The sequence below is a fragment of the Podarcis muralis genome, chromosome 2 (assembly GCF_964188315.1).
Source record: "Podarcis muralis chromosome 2, rPodMur119.hap1.1, whole genome shotgun sequence".
In the NCBI taxonomy this organism is placed as follows: Eukaryota; Metazoa; Chordata; class Lepidosauria; order Squamata; family Lacertidae; genus Podarcis; species Podarcis muralis.
Genome location: NC_135656.1, coordinates 80,914,451 through 80,932,415, shown reverse-complemented (window position 1 = coordinate 80,932,415; position 17,965 = coordinate 80,914,451). Strand labels below are relative to the sequence as shown.

Genomic DNA, 17,965 nt, shown 5'->3' with positions numbered 1-17,965 from the left:
TCGCCAGAGCAGCTTCATCACGCTGCCCACGTGACCCGGAAGTGTCTCCGGACAGCGCTGGCCCCTGGCCTCTTAAGTGAGATGGGCGCACAACCCTAGAGTCGGACACGACTGGCCCGTACGGGCAGGGGTACCTTTACATTTACCTTTTATTGACTGAGACTGGGCCTTTCTAGTATTTCAGTTTAACTGGTTTGTAATTTGGCTGCTACTACAGTAATTGTAGAACAAAACACGACAGAGAACAGTAGAGGTTTTTAGAAGCCTCATCCTCTTCCATCTCTTTTGCCATGTCTCTTATTTGTGTCAAAGTAGAAAATAACAGTCATTATATTTGTGTGATATAGGAGTAAGCAATGCCACTAGAATGTCGGTTCAATCTGTTTTCTGTCATTCTGTCTGCAAAATGAAACTCATTTCATGAAAGACCATCATACCAAGGGTCCTTCAACTGTGCCAGTGCTTCCTTTATAGAAGCCGAACACCTTGCAGATATGTTATGAAGAAATGGGTGATCAGTAAGGTTGTGTTTGGAACTAACTTATGTATTTATAACTGAAGGCACCAACTACGTCTGACCAAACAAAATGAGATTATAGGAGGTTCATAACTGGTTGTCCAACCATTGTTATTCTTATTATTTTTAAAGTTAAAGGCAGATGCGGAGATGGGAACAAGCTGGTTTGGGGCCACAACACCATGGCAAATGATTAACTGTTTTGTCTCATATCATTTCTCCAATCTAAATTGTTCCCTATCACAGCTGCTATTTTTCTTTAGGCAATATTTGACTATGTGATCCTTACTTGCAATTTGGATTAAGACACCCCCACGTGCAGGGGCTTACCACATGTTTGTCTGAACTCCTTGATTGTCTTCATTTTGATTTCTTTTCAAACCAGCCAAGTGTTTTCTGTTAGTCCAAATCCAGACTAAGTTTTTTGAATTGTTCATCAGAAACCCAAATTTTCAGCTTATATTGAATTGTGAGGTAAAAACCTAGTGTTAGTGAATAGAACAGTAGAATCAAGCAGCCATGTTTATTCCTGATTATCTGATCATGTATAATCAATTGCACAATCCTCTAAAGCATATAGCATGGAGCTGTTACTATGCTTTGCAAAATGCAATACAGTCATACTTTGGGTTACAGATGCTGCAGGTTGCGTTTTTTTTGGGTTGCGGACCGCCGAAACCCAGAAGTACCGGAACGGGTTACTTCGGGTTTTGGCGGTCGCACATGCGCAGAAGCGCTAAATCACACTTTGTGCATGCACAGAAGCACCGAATCACAACCCACGCTTGCGCAAACGCGCCGCTGCAGGTTGCGAACGTGCAACCCGAGCGTCCACTGTAATAATAAAAGAACAGAAAAACATTAGACACATAAAAAATGTAGTACCCTAAAATACAGCATCATTAAAGTATCTGAAATATTGGCATTCTTCAAAGGTTTAATCTTTATAGTATCAGAGCAATCCTCTAGAGGTCACCTCGCCTTCTTATCCAATGTTTCTGGGGGAAAGAGACCAAATAAACGTCCTTCTCTTTGTAGTTTTGCATCTCAATACAGGAGAGCAAAAACTGGGAGACTGGGAGCTATCCGTGTTTACTCACAATTAACTCCTATAAACTGGAAGCTGAGTCGCCACTGAGCTCCTTTGGACTTACTTCTGTGTAATGGTGCCCACGATTGGGCAGCATAATACTTGCCTTCTAACAACTGCACATTGTTATGAGTGAAATAAAATCATCTTAATATAGTGGTAAGAATAATTAAGCAAAAGAGTAATTAAGTAAAAGAGTAAGGCCATATGCCTCTTGCAGTTCTGTAACCTCAGCTTTGACTTTAATAATGCTCCATTCCTCAGTGAACTGGAACAGTTTATATCAGCCCAACTCCTCCTGGAATTTATGGGTCTTGTAGAGACTGAAGTGCTGTTAGCACCTGATTAAATAGTAAGATGGGAATAAGAGCCAGTTTCTTTTGCCACTCAACAACCCATTAATAAGTCACTGTGGAGCACCAAAAAAGTAGCTCAAAAACATTTGTGTTTTGTTGAATCACTTTATTTTGGTAAATCTAGCTTGATACCTTGGTGGAAAAACTTAGTTCATTAGGAGTGTTTTATACATTGCTCAGTTTACCTTATGGTTCCCTCATGCCTCTTAAAACATGTCTGTATTTAAAATGCTTTGAAATGAACTAGGGAAGCCAGGTGTTTTCTCATTAAATTATGGATAAAAGGACACTGGCTCCATTTTACTTATCTTTGGATTTTTATTTAGTTTACTGTTAAAACCATCATATCTTCGTGCATGTGATCTTAAATGAATAGATGCAGTGGACATCTAAGCTGATACAAGCTTTATAAACTCTAATGTCAGGAATTGACACAAATATTTGAAGGTTCAAATGCATGACCATGAATTGTGGCTAGCTTTGGTAGCCAGTCAAAATATATGCTTGCCACTGTCCCTTTATTACTTCAGGGAAGGAATGGAATGAGCCATTTTCTAGGCACAGAAGAAATGCTTGCCGTTTGGTTAAGTTTCAGTGGTCTTGGAAGATCACTTAACGATTTCTCTGTCTGTTGTACCAGTTGTGTTCTGTGCTAGATGCTTTATATTTCTTGCTTATTTTATTTCATATATTGTATTGTAATACAATACAATAACATATAAGAAACAAAAAGCAATAAAAATATACTTTAAAATTAATATGGTTATTTAATGCAGACATGCCACCTGAATGAAGTTCACAGACCACTGGTGGTCCACAGACCATGATTTTGGAACCCCTGGGCTAGACAGTGTTATATTGTCCTCTTTTTCTGCTGCCTCCTACCTCCCTGTAACCTCAAGCTTCCTTTTTTCTGCCTCCTAGGGAATCAAAAGGTTAGTCAGAACTAACTACTTTCTATCTGTTCCAATTCTACAGACAGAGCAAACCTTTTTAGAACTAAAATACCCAGCAGATGAAGTTAGACAACAGATCAACAGAGCCAGACTGATACCCAGAGAGAACTTGCTGCAAGACAGACCCAAAAAAGAAAATAACAGAACTCCTCTAGTCATCACATACAGCTCCCAAGTTAAAACAGTACAACGCATCATCAGAGATCTACAACCTCTCCTGGACAATGACAGTTCTCTTTCTCAAGCTCTGGGAGGAAGACCTTCCATTGCCTACAGACAGCCACCCAATCTTAAACAACTCCTAACCCACAATAATACTACAACCAGACTTAACACGGACACTGGCACCAGAGCCTGCAATAAACCCAGATGCCAACTTTGCTGCCACATACACCCGGACAACACCATTACTGGCCCCAACAACATCACACATACCATCTCGGGACTATTTAATTGCTCATCGTCTAACATTGTGTATGCCATCAAATGCCAACAGTGTCCTTCAGCTCTCTATATTGGACAAACAGGCCAAACCTTATGCCAAAGAATAAACGGACATAAATCTGACATCAAGAATCACAAGACAGAGAAACCAGTAGGAGAACACTTCAATCTCCCAGGACATTCTATACAAGATCTCAAAGTAGCTGTTTTACTACAAAGGAATTTCAGAAATAGACTGGAAAGAGAAGCTGCTGAGTTGCAACTCATTACTAAACTTAAAACCATGGAGAAACCTGGTCTGAACAAAGACATTGGATTCTTATCTCATTATACATGACAAAGCCAATTTTCACCTTCTCACCCCTTGCTTTTTCCTGTAAGACCTATTGCAGTCATTAAGAGTCGTCAACAGGCTCACCACAGCTATCTGCCCATCACCCATTCCCACCACCCTTCTGAGTAATACCCCTCCCCACCTTCTCACTATATAGAAGGATCTGGCAACTTCTGTTTCAGTGTATCTGAAGAAGTGTGCATGCACACGAAAGCTCATACCAAGAACTAACTTAGTTGGTCTTTAAGGTGCTACTGGAAGGAATTTTTTTTTACTTTCTATGGCATTTGTTTAACAATGAATAGACCCATTTGTTTCATTTTCCGCCCTTTTTCATTATGAATCCTTTGCATCAACCCTAGATCAGTAGCTAAAGTAGACAACAAAGCTAAACAACGAATCAGCAGAGTGATACTGCAGCAGAACAATTCAAGATGGATGTTGACAAGCTGTAAACAATTTAAAGGAGAGCAACAAATATGGTCCATGAAGGAAACCATATGAGGAGAAAATATTTATCAGGTGGGTATATTTTGGCAATTTTAAAATATTCAAAAGAATTTCAGAAATAAAATAATCTTATTCACAGAACATAATGCAAAAAAATATTTTTAAAGGTGAGTTAAAATAAAATAAACTATAAAGGTTATTTACATTAAATAGCCTGGAGCTGGGGGTAGGAACACCTCATAACATATGCAATAAATTGTTCATGTAACTGCAAAATCAATTATTTTGGAATTTTTTTTAAGCTGGACAGAAAGGTCACCTTAAATTCAGACTGTGGACTCCAGGCATTATATCCACGATAAGCTGGAAATGGCAATGACATAACCTATGAAATAAACTACTTTTTGTATTGACGCAGAACAAATGCCATAAATGCCAGTAATGAGAGTAAACAGCAGCCTGTGAACATCACAGTTCATATAAAGGTGAATTCACCTGTTATGTCCTCACAGTACTCAGTGCTGGCTAACTGTGTAGCATGATAAGGGGAAATGGTACGTCAATTTATTTTTTTAAAAAATTATGCCCCAGGTTTCAATTCACAATACAATAATATGAATACAACAATGGAATAGCACTGAAACAAACAATGCACAACCACAAAAAAGCCAAAGAAAACAACAGCAGAAGCATTCAAAGCAAGGAAACTAGGTCCAATAAAACAAGCAGCAATAATACAACAGAGGGTTGTACCAAGTGAAGTCATGAGACTAGTGGAACAACTTCCACTTGTGCAAGAGAACTTCCCTTGCCTCACCCTTCCCACATCTCCTCCAGTTTGCTCTTGGGTCCCCCCCCCCAAGTGTTTGGAGTAGTTTTGAGGGGAAGGGCACAGGAGGAGGAGAGAGAAGCAAAGCTCCACTGTTCAAGTGGAGGTCATTCTACTCATGCAATAAATTTGTTTAAATTCAATTCAAAATTGCTGCACATAAAACAAGGTTTTTGACTTTGCATCTGAAGGTAGTCAAGGTGGGTGCAAGGCAAACCTCTCCAGGGAGAGAGTTTTAAAGTTGAGACACCGAACCTTGATGATGGAAGGGGCACTTGGGAAAGGGCCTCAGGGGAAAATCTTACTTAATGAATGAGCAGGTTCATAGGGGAGTAGGCAGTCTTTCAGATGTTATCCGTGTTGACTAAAGTTTCACACTTCCTAATGCTCTAGTCTAGTGGAAACTGCAGTTATCACGTGAAGAGAGTTTATGTGAAAGACTTCCCACAAGAATAAGAGTCAGGGTTGCCTATAACTGTTGCCAGTTAGAGATGGAAGATTTGTCATATATATACAGTGGACCCTTTGGATACGAATTTAATTCGTTCTGGGGGTCTGTGTGCACCCCCCAAAAAAGTACCTGAAAGTTACGTAACCAGAGCGGTACGTTAGTGGAGATATATATATAGAGAGAAAGAGAGTTAGTTAGTACAGCAGTATAGTCCTTTAACTGTGATAATGCCTCTTGCTTGTTTGGACTTCGGTATCTCTCTTACAAAGGTAAGAGTCACCTCAGACTTTGCATCTGGCCCTGCACACCACTGTTATGTGGCCCTTGGAATGCTGCCTACAAGAAAACATAGCACTCAGAATGGGAAGGAAAAGTTTCCAGACCCTATTCCAAAGTATTTAAGAGAGGTGGCTCTTTTTTACTTTATTAAAATGTTGTTTTAAAAAATCCAATGCCTAGCTGTTGGGTTCAAGGCACAGGAGAAAAACAATAAACCCTTCCACACACGTGGAACTTCAAAACTGTACATTAATTGAGCACATGCAGAGTCACGTACTGGTGGAGCAACAGAATCAGAAACAGGAGGGCAGTAGGGGTTTGTTTTCACCAGCATAAGCAGTGCAGCTGTTTTAAAATGTGTTATATGAGTTCTGAATGGAACCTCAGCCAGTAATCTGGCTGCTGCAGTTGTTTCTGGGTCATCTTAAAGGGCAACTCCAAGTAGAGTGCATTGCAACAATCCACTCTGGAAATTACCAGACTATGAAGAACCATGGCCAAGTTATCTCTGTCCAAAAGGGGCTGCAGCTGGTGAACAGCTGGAATTGGTCATTTCTAGTCATCAAGGCCACTTGAACTTCAAGCAACAACGTACTGCCAAGCTATCAACCTGCTCCTTCCAGGGAAATCTAGGACAAGCTGTCTTCCCCCTTCCAGACTTAAGAATTTAGAACATATAACACCTCTGCCTTTTAAGGATACTGCTTCAGTTTATTGACCCACATCCAGCCCATCACCATCTCCAAACACTGGTCTAGCACCTCAGCTGCCTCTCCCAATTCAGATGGAACAGAGAGGTAGAACTGAGTGTTGACTGCATATTAATGACACCTCACTCCAAATCTCCTGATGACAGCTCTCAGAGGCTTCATATAGATGAAGCATGGGGGACAAGATGGAAGCCTGCGGGAAACCACAGGACAGCTCCCCTGGTGCTGAACAGCAGCTTTCTAGAAATAGCTCTGGAGATAGGAGCAGAACAAGTAGTACCATGTCTCCAAGCACCAGCTCCAGAAGCATATGGTATCAAATGCTGAGGAGTAGACTGGAGGAAAAGGCTCACAGTGACTCAGTTCATCTCCATCCTGCTATGGACTAAGTTGTTCAACAGGACCTCTCTATAGAGCTTCAACTACCGATCAGCCTTGCTATCTTGTGTGCCATGTCTGCTGCTCACTGCCTTATCTTTTTGATGCTATATCTGCCACATGGTCTTGCTACTCTGCTACTGTGCCTTAGGGGTACCAATTACAGATAAATCAGAATAGTCACTCAAGGCTTCTATGGCATGTGAAGCTGTTGCTCTGTCATGGATCACTATAGTAGCATCAGGAGCAGTGTACCCCTGTAAGTCACTTTGCCACGTCTGTGGGCCACATCTTGGCAGAACCAGAAATAAGACTGCTTGTGCAGCCATGGCTCAGCCCTTTCATGTGCATAAGTTTTGTATGCAATCTAAATTAAAACACATGATCATATTCTCTTCTCTTCCTCAGACACAGATATGAATTTTCATGGGAAGTGAACATAAAAATAGGGGTGTGAACTTGATCAAAGCAAAATCATTCAAATCTCCGGGAAATGTTTATAGTAATCCACTTGTTTCTGTCACAGATGTTTCAGCTGGTACAATTTAGCTTGCGTGCACATTTACTTAAAGAAATGATTAACTGCTTCTCTTTTTGCAGATAGTTCTCACAGAAGAATGAAAAAAAAAGACTTCATCGCTTTCTTTTTGTTCCACAGTATGCTTTTCTTATGAAATGAAATTAGCAAGCATATTTAAAAATATATCTGGTTCGCACAATAGTCAGTTTTAAGGTAATTAAACACAGGCGTTTGCTTTCCCCCAAAAAAGAGAGGGGGAAAAGACCATTTCTTTTTCAGTTAAGGTGGGCATAAAAGATAACACAGAGCTTTTCCTGGGCAAGGAAGATTAACACGTAATCCATCACTTGATTGGTTGCTTTGCTGCACACATTTTTGTTTAAATTCAACATTTAAAAAAAGAGTTGACTACAGTTCCTGGATGCCATTTAATGTTCATGATCATATTCCTGGAAACAGTATTACTTGGATCCACAGCCAAACCCTGAATATTTCCTCCACCAAACCTCCACCAGACCATGTTCCTGCCCCCTGGTGTCCAGCACCTTACAGAAAGTTGCACAAATCAAAATGCATTCAAAGACTGGTGAAGGCAACTTCTGAGAACTCAGAAGGACAATAAGTTATGCCTCCTGACTATCCAAAGTTCTTTCCCACTATTATATAAAAGTAGCGATCTCTGCGACAGATCATATGGTTCCCATTTCTCAATGTGGGGTTGTTTTTTCAGCTGGTCCTTGGACTGGATAATTCCATAGCCTTTGCTGGGCATACCAAACCTTCTCTGCTGTATCAGTGCAAGACTGTAGTTCTGATTCAAATATACTCACATGGAAAAGACAACTTGTTTTCATTGATGAAGAACTGGTTTAATGTCTGGAGAGCTTCTCTTATGCCTGTTCTCCCCCTATGTGTCCCCCCATGGGGCCCTGCTGAAATTTGAGAGCCCAAAATCCACCACTGGCAAGGGAAACAGATGCTAAATCTTTGGGTTGCTCTCTGCTGATCCAAAGGCTAAGACTAGAGCCAGTGGGTGGAAATTGCAAGAAAGCAAATTTGGACAAAGCTTTAGGAGAAATTTCCAAAGAGCTCCCTGACCTTGTTATAGACAGCCTTGGGAGGTGGGGAGGGAGGCGTTCTCCTTCACTGAATATATTTAAGCAGATACTGGACAGTCATATGTCAGGGGTACCATGGCTGCACAATAGACTCTGTGTGTGTGCTTGTGACTAGATGGCCTCTAAGGTACCTTCTAATGCTAATGATTTTTCATTCTAAAAATAGAATGTAGGCAGGTAATTAACAAAAAAAAGCAAGATAAAAATGTATAAAATAACTAATCTTCAGCAGAAGAGCTATTTAAAAGAAAAAAGAAAAGAAAAAATAGAATGGTCTTTTGTTAGTTCAGTTGTGGAGTCAGCCTATTTTATGAAATCATAACACAGAACAACTTCACATTTCTACTATTATTGAGGTACTCATGATGGCTTCTAATTTTTTAGCAGCATGTCAAACAACAGATGGTGAATTATACAATGAAAAATTACAGTGCAGTGAGATATGTTCTCCATTAATGAGTCCCAAGTGATTCGTGATTCTGAGGTGTATTTTCAAGATATGAATCCCCAAGGAAGAAACACCACGAAACAAAGACACTGCAGAGCATCCAGCCATAAATTCAACTCATCTTCCATGTTATAAACCAGGAAAGATTCTTTGATTGCTCTTAAGGGAAACCTCAGCTATTTAGATTAAAGCTTAACGGAAGTCGGTGCTCCAACGTTTTCCCATAAAAACAGAATGTATTTACTCTGATGTATAAGTCACCTCAACTTTTTATACAACCAATTAAAGTAAGAGCTGTAGAGATGATTATGTCATAGTGCTAAAAATAACTCCAGTATTTAAAACCTTTGCACAGAACTGTATATGCTGTAGGACTTGTTTTCTGGTGGGAATGGGAAACAATCAATTAAGTCTACTAATGTTGATAACTAATTTAATAAACACCCATCCTTCTCATAGCTAATAGTCAAATAGTGTTAATATCAGTCCCAAATATTAGGGGTCATAACGAAGATTACTCAGAATTCTGATCTTCCATTTGTACTTCTTAATGTCTGATGATTCCCCATTGCCCACCAGGCTTCTTCTTCTCCTCCTCCTCCTTCTCTAATGCTGAACTCAGATGGCTCCATGCTGACCACACTGAAGCCACCCAGATTATTATTTTTTCAAAAATACCCAGGGGGTACCTATAGTATACACATGTACATAACATGAAAATTATTCCCTAAAAGGGCCCCCAAATCAGGAAAAAATCCAGAACATTATTGTGTATGTATGGCCTCACACAACAGGCTGGGAAGGCTTTTAGCAGCTTCCCACAGCGGAAGAAGTGTAGACTGTGCTTAAGATGCCCAGTGCATTCAGAGTAGGTATGATGGAAATTCCCACCAAAGATCCTTGCCACACTTTGAGAAGCAGCAGAAGTATCAGGATCATAGCCACCATTCTCCTACTTGAGATCATTTAATTAGAGATGCAAGAAAGGAAACTGGAAGCTCTACATGCCAAATATGCACTTTACCCATGGATCTAATTTCCCCCTCACATCCCCAATTTGGAAAACTATATTCCATTTCACTACAAAATCGTAACATCAAGAAAGCCCTCAAAGGGGTAGATAATCATCCTGTTTCAGGTTACAATGCCCTAGAAGGTGTCTTTTGCTCATGAGACACCTCATGATTCAACACACAGTACACACTGACCTTTGAAATATTCTGACTCTTTCTTAAGAAAAGAAAATCAATTTAATAACACCAGGACAACAGCGATTTGCCGTTCCTAATGTTCCATGCGTGTAGCATCAGCATATTGCTAAGCTACACAGGGTTGGTTAACATTCTAGGGAATGCTTTAATCTCCTTGTAGATGGCAGTCTAGAGGAAACAGATAAATGGTCACTGCGGTTATGCCGTGGTCCAGGTATCCATTTTGCCAAATGGATGTTAATGTTCTTAAACATTATTTTACCCTTGTGGAAAGTGAGGGGGAGAACCATATGCTACCCTTTTTACTTTTTAGAAGCTCTCTACAGGTACTCTTATACACTGCAGGGTTACAGTTTGTTCACTGAAATGTGGCATTTTATAGTTGCCTCAGCTCGGACTTGTATGGTGCTTTACTCATGAGTCTTTATTTTATAAAACTAAACATCTTGGTTTCTACTTGTGCAGGTTATCCATGAAACTTAAAACCATGAAAGGTCAGACTTCTGAGTTGCAGTGAGACCCTAAATAAATTTAAAAAACAAAAACAAAACAAAACCTGCTCCATGCTGCAGAAGTTACACTTAACACACAGGAGGCCAGGATTAGCCTCCTGACTGCGTTCACATGAGTCATACCTAGGTACACAATCAACTTCCTAGGCGTCGATGACTGGTTCCCTGATTGGTGCCAGAGCTAAAGTTTAGGAAGCAGCAGTGGCAACTGTATAAATAGACTGTATAGTTTGAGCCATAAAGTGATTGTGACATGTGCATCATGTACTCCAGCAGAGACTAGCCAATAAGGCTGCTTCCCTTCACATCTTTTATAAAGGTTTTAATGACAAAATGAATAGCTGCCAACAGCATCAGTGTCAAGTGAAGAAATGTGTCAGTTTTGATTATCTACACTGTCCTTCATATATATGAAGATGCTATTGCTGCCATACCATGCAAATAAGGTGTGTTTATACCATTAACATCACACAATATTAGGGGAAGAAATCCCAAAGACACAAGGCAAATAATATTTTCATATTTCATCTACTTTGAACTAAGTGATCATGAGGTATACAATTATAAGGGGCAACAGGGTACAATTCAGGATACCTTTGCATGTGAAATTTTACTGTTTTTAATGGTTTGGTATGGGATAAAATTTGGGGTACCTTTGCATATGTGTTTTTTTTATTTTATTCTGTTTATAATGGTTCTTGGACGTAGCTAAGGGGGCCAGGGAAGGGCAGCTGCCCCCCCCCCCTTAAATCAATAAAAATCAATAAAAATACTTTACTGAGGTTTTGTTTCCACCCATGTAATGCTAAATGTGTGATATAATTCAGTGTACCGTTGTATAAGAATATTTACCATTTTTAATGGGTTGAATGAGATATGAATGATTCAGGGCACCTTTGTATGCAAACCTTGGCCCTGATTCTTTTGTATCTAAGATTGTGTATCAAAGACTGCTTCCTTTCAGACATCTTCCTGCTTCCAGGTGGAAAGGGCAAAAGGGGAGCCAAAAGCAAAGCCCAAAATGCATGCACAAAGCCCAGAGAAGTTCAGATCACCAGTGCTGAACCCATTTTTTAGATTACAAATCTAGCCTGGATTCACTATGGGCCACAAACGCATACTGTGTGCATATGGCAGGGAGCCTCAGCAAGCTGACCCCAACGCAATTACGTGTATGGTGGTCCTAATTTTCACAGGCTTCAGGGCACTAAAGTGTGCTCTTCCACAGCCATCATCTTCCAACAGGAATGACCTTAGATTTCTAGTTTCTAGTCAGTTCTACAAGTCCAGCCAACTTTCAACTGCAAAACTCAAAACATGTACTGTTGTTTCTGACTCAAACTCATGCATTTAAGATATTGCCTTGCCCATCTCATACCTCATACCAACGCAGCAATACTCCTGAATAGAAATGTTCAAAAACATAAGCAGGCCTTGGGTGGAAGTCCTTTTCTCCACAGGATTTGGAAGTGTATCTCATTTAAGTTCAATGTGCTGGTACTTGTGTACAAATCCCTTGGGACCAGGATACCTATGAGATGGTCTCATCCCCTATTTAACCAAACAAGCCTTGTACTTTGCAGGAGAGAGCCTCATGCAGATACCATCTCAGCAAGAGGTCCATCTGTATGATGCAGGAATTGGGCCTTTAGCCTGGCAGCACTTATCAGAACTCCATCCCTTTACATATCAGACAGGCAGCATGTCTCTTTGCCTTTTGTTGTTTAGTCGTTTAGTCGTGCCCGACTCTTCGTGACCCCATGGACCAGAGCACGCCAGGCACTCCTGTCTTCCACTGCCTCCTGCAGCTTGCCCTTTACCACCTATTGAATACCTTCCTTTACAAATAAGCCTTTTAAATTATTTTTATCCTAGTCTGTATCTGATTTGAAGATGGTTTTATATATGAAATTGCTTTATGTATGTTTTTGTTGTTAAATCATTTCAAGATGTGTTATAGGAAGCAATTCATAAATGGAATTATTATTATCTCAAAAAAATGTTTTTAATAGGCAACTACTGACAAAGTACATGCTGCCTGATCATGCAGCATAAACACAATTACTAACCATTATAATTCTTTTCACAGCAGCTCATTTTGCTTTTTTTATTTCGTGAATGGCAAGGGTGATTTTCTATAAAATCATCAGATGAAATTAATTCCCGAGTCAATCCCAGACAATTAGCAGATACTCACACCTTAATTTCAATTTTACTAGGTCTAGCTGTCTTTCTCAAAAATCAGAGATACACGGCTAGAGTATAATTCCACTGTTGTTTAAAGCTGTGAAATTATACTCTAGCTGTGTCACAATTTCTATGTCATTGTACCCCAAAGTCTAGTAAAGTAAATGGGAATACTCTAAAGCAGACAGATTACTAAATACACCCCAATTCAGTATTTTATGCTGTCACTGAGCTGCCCCACAAATGGTAAAGCAATTCATTTTTTTTTAAGTAAAATAGTCATGCAAACCAGCAGCAGATTTATAAGTATGTTCAGCATGTGCAAAATTAGGGGTCCCTGAGGCTGAAGTGCTCCCAAGTTATTAGCATGGAATGATAAGTGAGCCTTTGAAATGCAACTACAGACGGTGAGTTGCCATTGTTGAATTCTATCATTACAATTTGCTGCATTGTTTCCACTCTTCATTTCTCCTACTCCCCAATTAAAGTCAGTGGAGGCTGGTCCAAAAAGGCAACCAGGACCTAGCTCTACCAAAAGAAATGTCAAGCACATTTCTTTAAAGTTCTCCCCAAATCTCAAAGCCACACTCTTTCTGTCCCATGCATCCTTCCATAAATTTGCATTATGTTTCTCAACACCATTTTTTAAAAAGCAACAGCTAGTAGAAGATGCATTTACACAGGAAATGACCCATGAAAAGAAAATAAGGCTGTCCATTCTAAATTTGGTTGGGTTTTTAAAATGCAACAAACACACATATAATAAGATAAGAAGAGCCCTGCTAGATCAGGCCAAAGGCCCATATAGTCCAGCATTCTGTTCCCACAATGGCCAACCAAATGCTCTTCAGAAGCCTGCGAGCACAAAAGCATACTCCTGGTCATTATTAATCCAGATTGAAGATTACCTGATATTGTTTGCTCTGCATTTCAGTTGACAAATATCTGTCTTAGAGCACAACTCTGTTGGTCAAGGTCCCACTAGTAGAGAACATTTGTATTTGAGAGCTTGTCATCATCAGATATATTGTTTCACAGATACAAAATATAATGGACTTACCTTCCTATCTGGCCAATTATACTTTTCAAAAATGGCATCATAAGTGTCCACAGCACCATCCGTAATCAGCATTATGGCTTGACTGCAAATACTCCCTTGTCCTGTATGATTGAACTGGGAAACAAGCAAACAGATATTCATTGAGTTCTGGCATCCTTAGCTAGGCAAATGAGTATTTGCTGTAAGAAAACCATGCTCATCATTCCAGTGGGCATAGGCTTTACTGAAAAGCATCCAGTGCTATAGCCATCACTTTCCTGCTTGTTCCCTCAAAAAAAAGCAAGCTGCCGATGAAACCCCTATGGAATTTAGTACTACATCAGGGCTATAAATGTACACCTTCCTAAATCAAAGAAATTTGCAGGAAATATGCCGCAATTTTGGCATGTTTTTTTTTAATGTTAAGGTGAATGGGATTGACAATCACAATGGCGAGGGGAAAATACAACTCCCATTTTACTCATGACTCTTTTTTCAATTTAGCGTATTTATCTTCTTGGACTCCTACCCACTACTTCCCCTGGACTCACACCTACACCCAATCCCAAACACAAACTAAATCTATAGATTTTTCAAAGCAGATAAAATTCCCTCATCTTCTCAGGCACCCTGTAACTTTTCTCTCCCATCCTGAACCCACCAATTGTTTAGCCACCAATGAAGTACAGAAACCAAGGTTCCACCATAATGTTTCCCTTGCACAAAGTAATTATGTTATCTGTAATTCTGCATGCTCATATTAAAAACTGGGGCATGAATTAATCTAGCAGTCAAATCTTTTTCCAGTTAAACCAACCTCCCTTCATAAGGAAGGCAGTTTTAATAGGAGTTCTTGTAGTGCCCAGATCACCCCATCTAGAAAGAGATTATATCAATGACTGTGCAGCAAATGTAGCAACACAGTAATTGGGTAATGGCATAGATGCCAGTAAGTAACAGGAGGTTGTGTTTGTTTCTTTAACAACCAAGCAGAAGACTCCTCCCTCAGCGCTGTTACTGAGCCTTGGATTCCACCTACTTGGATTCCCTACTATGATGGGAAACAAGTCTGCCTTGCTGAAAATGGGGTGATTGGAGGAAAGGGTGGGGAAAATAGCACCTGCATTTTCTTTCACTTCTGGGATTACCTCTGGGGTTATAACTTGGCAACCACTAAATAATGGTCAAATGTGACGTTCAATGGCAACTTGCCAAGATAAAACCAGCCAAATCAGGGCCCATTACTTCTAAAAGTAGAAAACCCTTTTTGAAAAGGGACATTTCCCGTGTCTAAAGGCACCTGTTGTTCTTCCTGAACTAAATCAGGGACAGTATGTAAAAAAAAGAAATGGTGTATTAAAATACCTTGGAGGTGGGCTGTCTTCATCTCTTTATTTTAAAACATTGCTTTATTCTGTCTGAATCTATCATATTCCACAGAATAAGCTACCGTATTCTCTTTTTAAAGCAGGTGATTAAATGTAAATGCTTTGATGAGTAATATCTCCTCATATGTGTCTAGAACTTTTTTTTGTTTTTATTGAATAGAAGGAGTGATGAATGTCTTTTCCATAATAATAACAATGACAAGAGCCTTATAATGAACTACAATTAACTCAGTGATTCATCAGTTACCAGTGAAAATTTCGATGCATCCTGACATTTGTAGCTCTTGGTTGTGATTAACAGTCTTTGAAATGTCACAGAATTTTATTTAATTGGTTAAGACTTTTTTTTAAAAAAAAGATAATCACGGCAAAGATCACATTTATCCCCAAAAGAGATAATTGCAGTTGTCACATGATATAGCAGACATTGACTGCTGAAACAAGCATTTCTGTAGTCCTGCAGAAACCTATGGGAGTTGAATTTATCAAATGTTGGGGAGAGTTTGGACATAGTAACAATCACATCTTTCAAAATCATTTGTACCAACAACTATTAGCTCTTTAGCAAGCTAAGTTATACTAAAATACAAGAAATTATAAGCGGAAATTAGTCAAGCTTAAAGGCTATAGCCAGTCTGAACCAGTCTGAAAAGCAAGACTCAGTAGACTAACACAAGAAGAACACATTTAAGCATGAGAATGTGCCAACCTGTAATTCTGAAGAATAGATTTACATACCACATACTGCTGGATAAAAAGAAAATTACCTAAATTATCACTGTAAAAATATAGCACAATGTCTTTTGATACTAATCTGTAAGGAGGAGACCATTATTTAATTTTTTTCATAGAAAGATACATACATACATACATACATACATGTATGTGTGTTTCCATAGTTTAAACCATGCTCAAAGTAGCTTACAACATGAAAAAATACAAAACTACAATATAACAAAAGTAGTTGTAAAGAATAAGTAAAACATAAAAAATGCACAAAACTTAACAGTTTCCATGTAAATCACAAGATCTGTAATAAAGATACAAAAAACCCATCAACCCAACAGCCACAACTTCCCACAACAACAAAAAACCCCAAACAATACTCCAGCCTAAGCCGGTGACAACTGAAACAAAATACAAAACTTATAAAGGCCAATAACAACAAAACTTAGCAAAAAGCAGTAACTTACATCACTGAGCATGTTGAAAGCTTCAATTAAAGCTATATCCAACATTCCGATTCCTTTGGCAAAAAGTTTGTCAAGGTGCTCCCTGAAGTGCTGGGGAGGTGAGAAGAAAATAAATGGTGTTTCAATCAACATATTTGAGAAGATTTTTGCATTACACCTACCCTTGAAATCTTAAAGGCAAAATCAAGGAATGTGGCTTCTGGAACAGCATCAGGTGCTCTTTACGAATTCTGGGGGGGAAAGCTCAAATAAAGCAGGTCTTTGCCCCTCTGGTTTCAAGAAGAACGCTTTAAACTTTTAAAGAAAAGTGTGCCTGTCAGATATATTTATTGTGACAATTTATAAAGAAAAAGTACCGAAGAATATACAACAACAATAAAAACCAAGTGAACAATTTCACAAAAATCGTAAGATATATTATTCAAAGTTAAGTCCAAAGTGTACGATATAGGTTATCTGGGGACAGAACAATGGCTTCTTAACCAGGTTATATGATTCAATGATATTTACGTTAACTGTTAATCAATAAGTATTTAAAATTGTCTAAAGAATGCACAGTGTTGTCTCCACAGAGAATGGAATTCAGTGGACTCCTGTACAGGAAGACATGGCAGCTGTCTGGTCACAATATCAAACTTCTATTGTCAACCATGGAAAGGGGAGAACTAGGAGGAAGGGACAACAAGGAAGGAAGGGAATACTGCTTAAGATGGCTAGTCCAAACAAAGTAGAAAGACAACGCTTCCTCAGAGCTCCGGAAGGCAGGGCCTAGGTGTGGCCTCACAAGAGACTAGCGGCATCTGAAACACAAAATGGAGGTTGCTGCTGCCTGCACTGTCCTAGGCAAACAAGACACAATGCTCTAGGTCAGCAGATTGCATACATACAACCATCACCAATAGGTGGCATAGACAAGAGGTACTATGAATACAGCACAGGCTCTGGCCCATAAAAGTTTTAACACAATCCGTTTGTTAGTCTTTAAAGTGCCACAATGTTCTGTTGCTTCAGATGCAACAGACAAATACAGCCATGCCTATGGAACTCAAGATACTTGCAGTAGGATGAATTTTATTTCATATTCGTTTTGCCTGCTGTATCTTTTTATTTTCTTTTAAATGGCTGAAAATGCTCAGTATGCAACAGCCCTTTCTAAAAACCAGTAATTTTAAAAAAAAAAATTACCACACGAAAATATATATGAAAATGTAGCCTTTAGATTTAATAAGGAAAAGAGTGGCACACTGTTAAATAGGGTTCCATAAAAGGAAATTGTATGCACTAATTCCTTGTATGAGTTATTTTTCTAAATTTTCTCTATGAAGCATTTTTTTCCTGCTCTTTATTGAAATAATGCATTCACATGGTTTAGTAGATGAAAAAATATTATGAAACTTTCATAAGTTGAGAAGGAAAAAAATCCCTGCTTAAGGCAATTTTGAAGCATATGTTGCTGCTGCAAAACTAGGCAGGTTTTCCAATGCAATTAGTGTAGCTTAATGTTCATGGTGACCCAGTAAATATGGTTCACACAGCTCAATATTTCAAAACACCT

The 17,965-nt window shown here is 39.1% G+C and overlaps 1 protein-coding gene across 5 annotated transcripts in view; it reads right to left on the bottom strand.

The window, feature by feature from the left end:
• The window catches only part of CACNA2D3 (calcium voltage-gated channel auxiliary subunit alpha2delta 3), a 487,740-nt gene that overhangs the window by 231,155 nt on the left and 238,620 nt on the right, over positions 1-17,965 (bottom strand). For all 5 annotated transcript variants that reach the window (XR_013391978.1, XM_028719075.2, XM_028719076.2 and 2 more), the window contains exons 10-11: positions 16,411-16,500; positions 13,851-13,964 (exon numbers count right to left, since the gene is read on the bottom strand). Coding sequence is in view for 4 of the 5 variants with exons in the window: in XM_028719075.2 (XP_028574908.1) it covers positions 13,851-13,964; positions 16,411-16,500 (204 nt within the window). In the remaining variant the exon portion in view is untranslated. The remainder of the gene's footprint in view (positions 1-13,850; positions 13,965-16,410; positions 16,501-17,965) is intronic.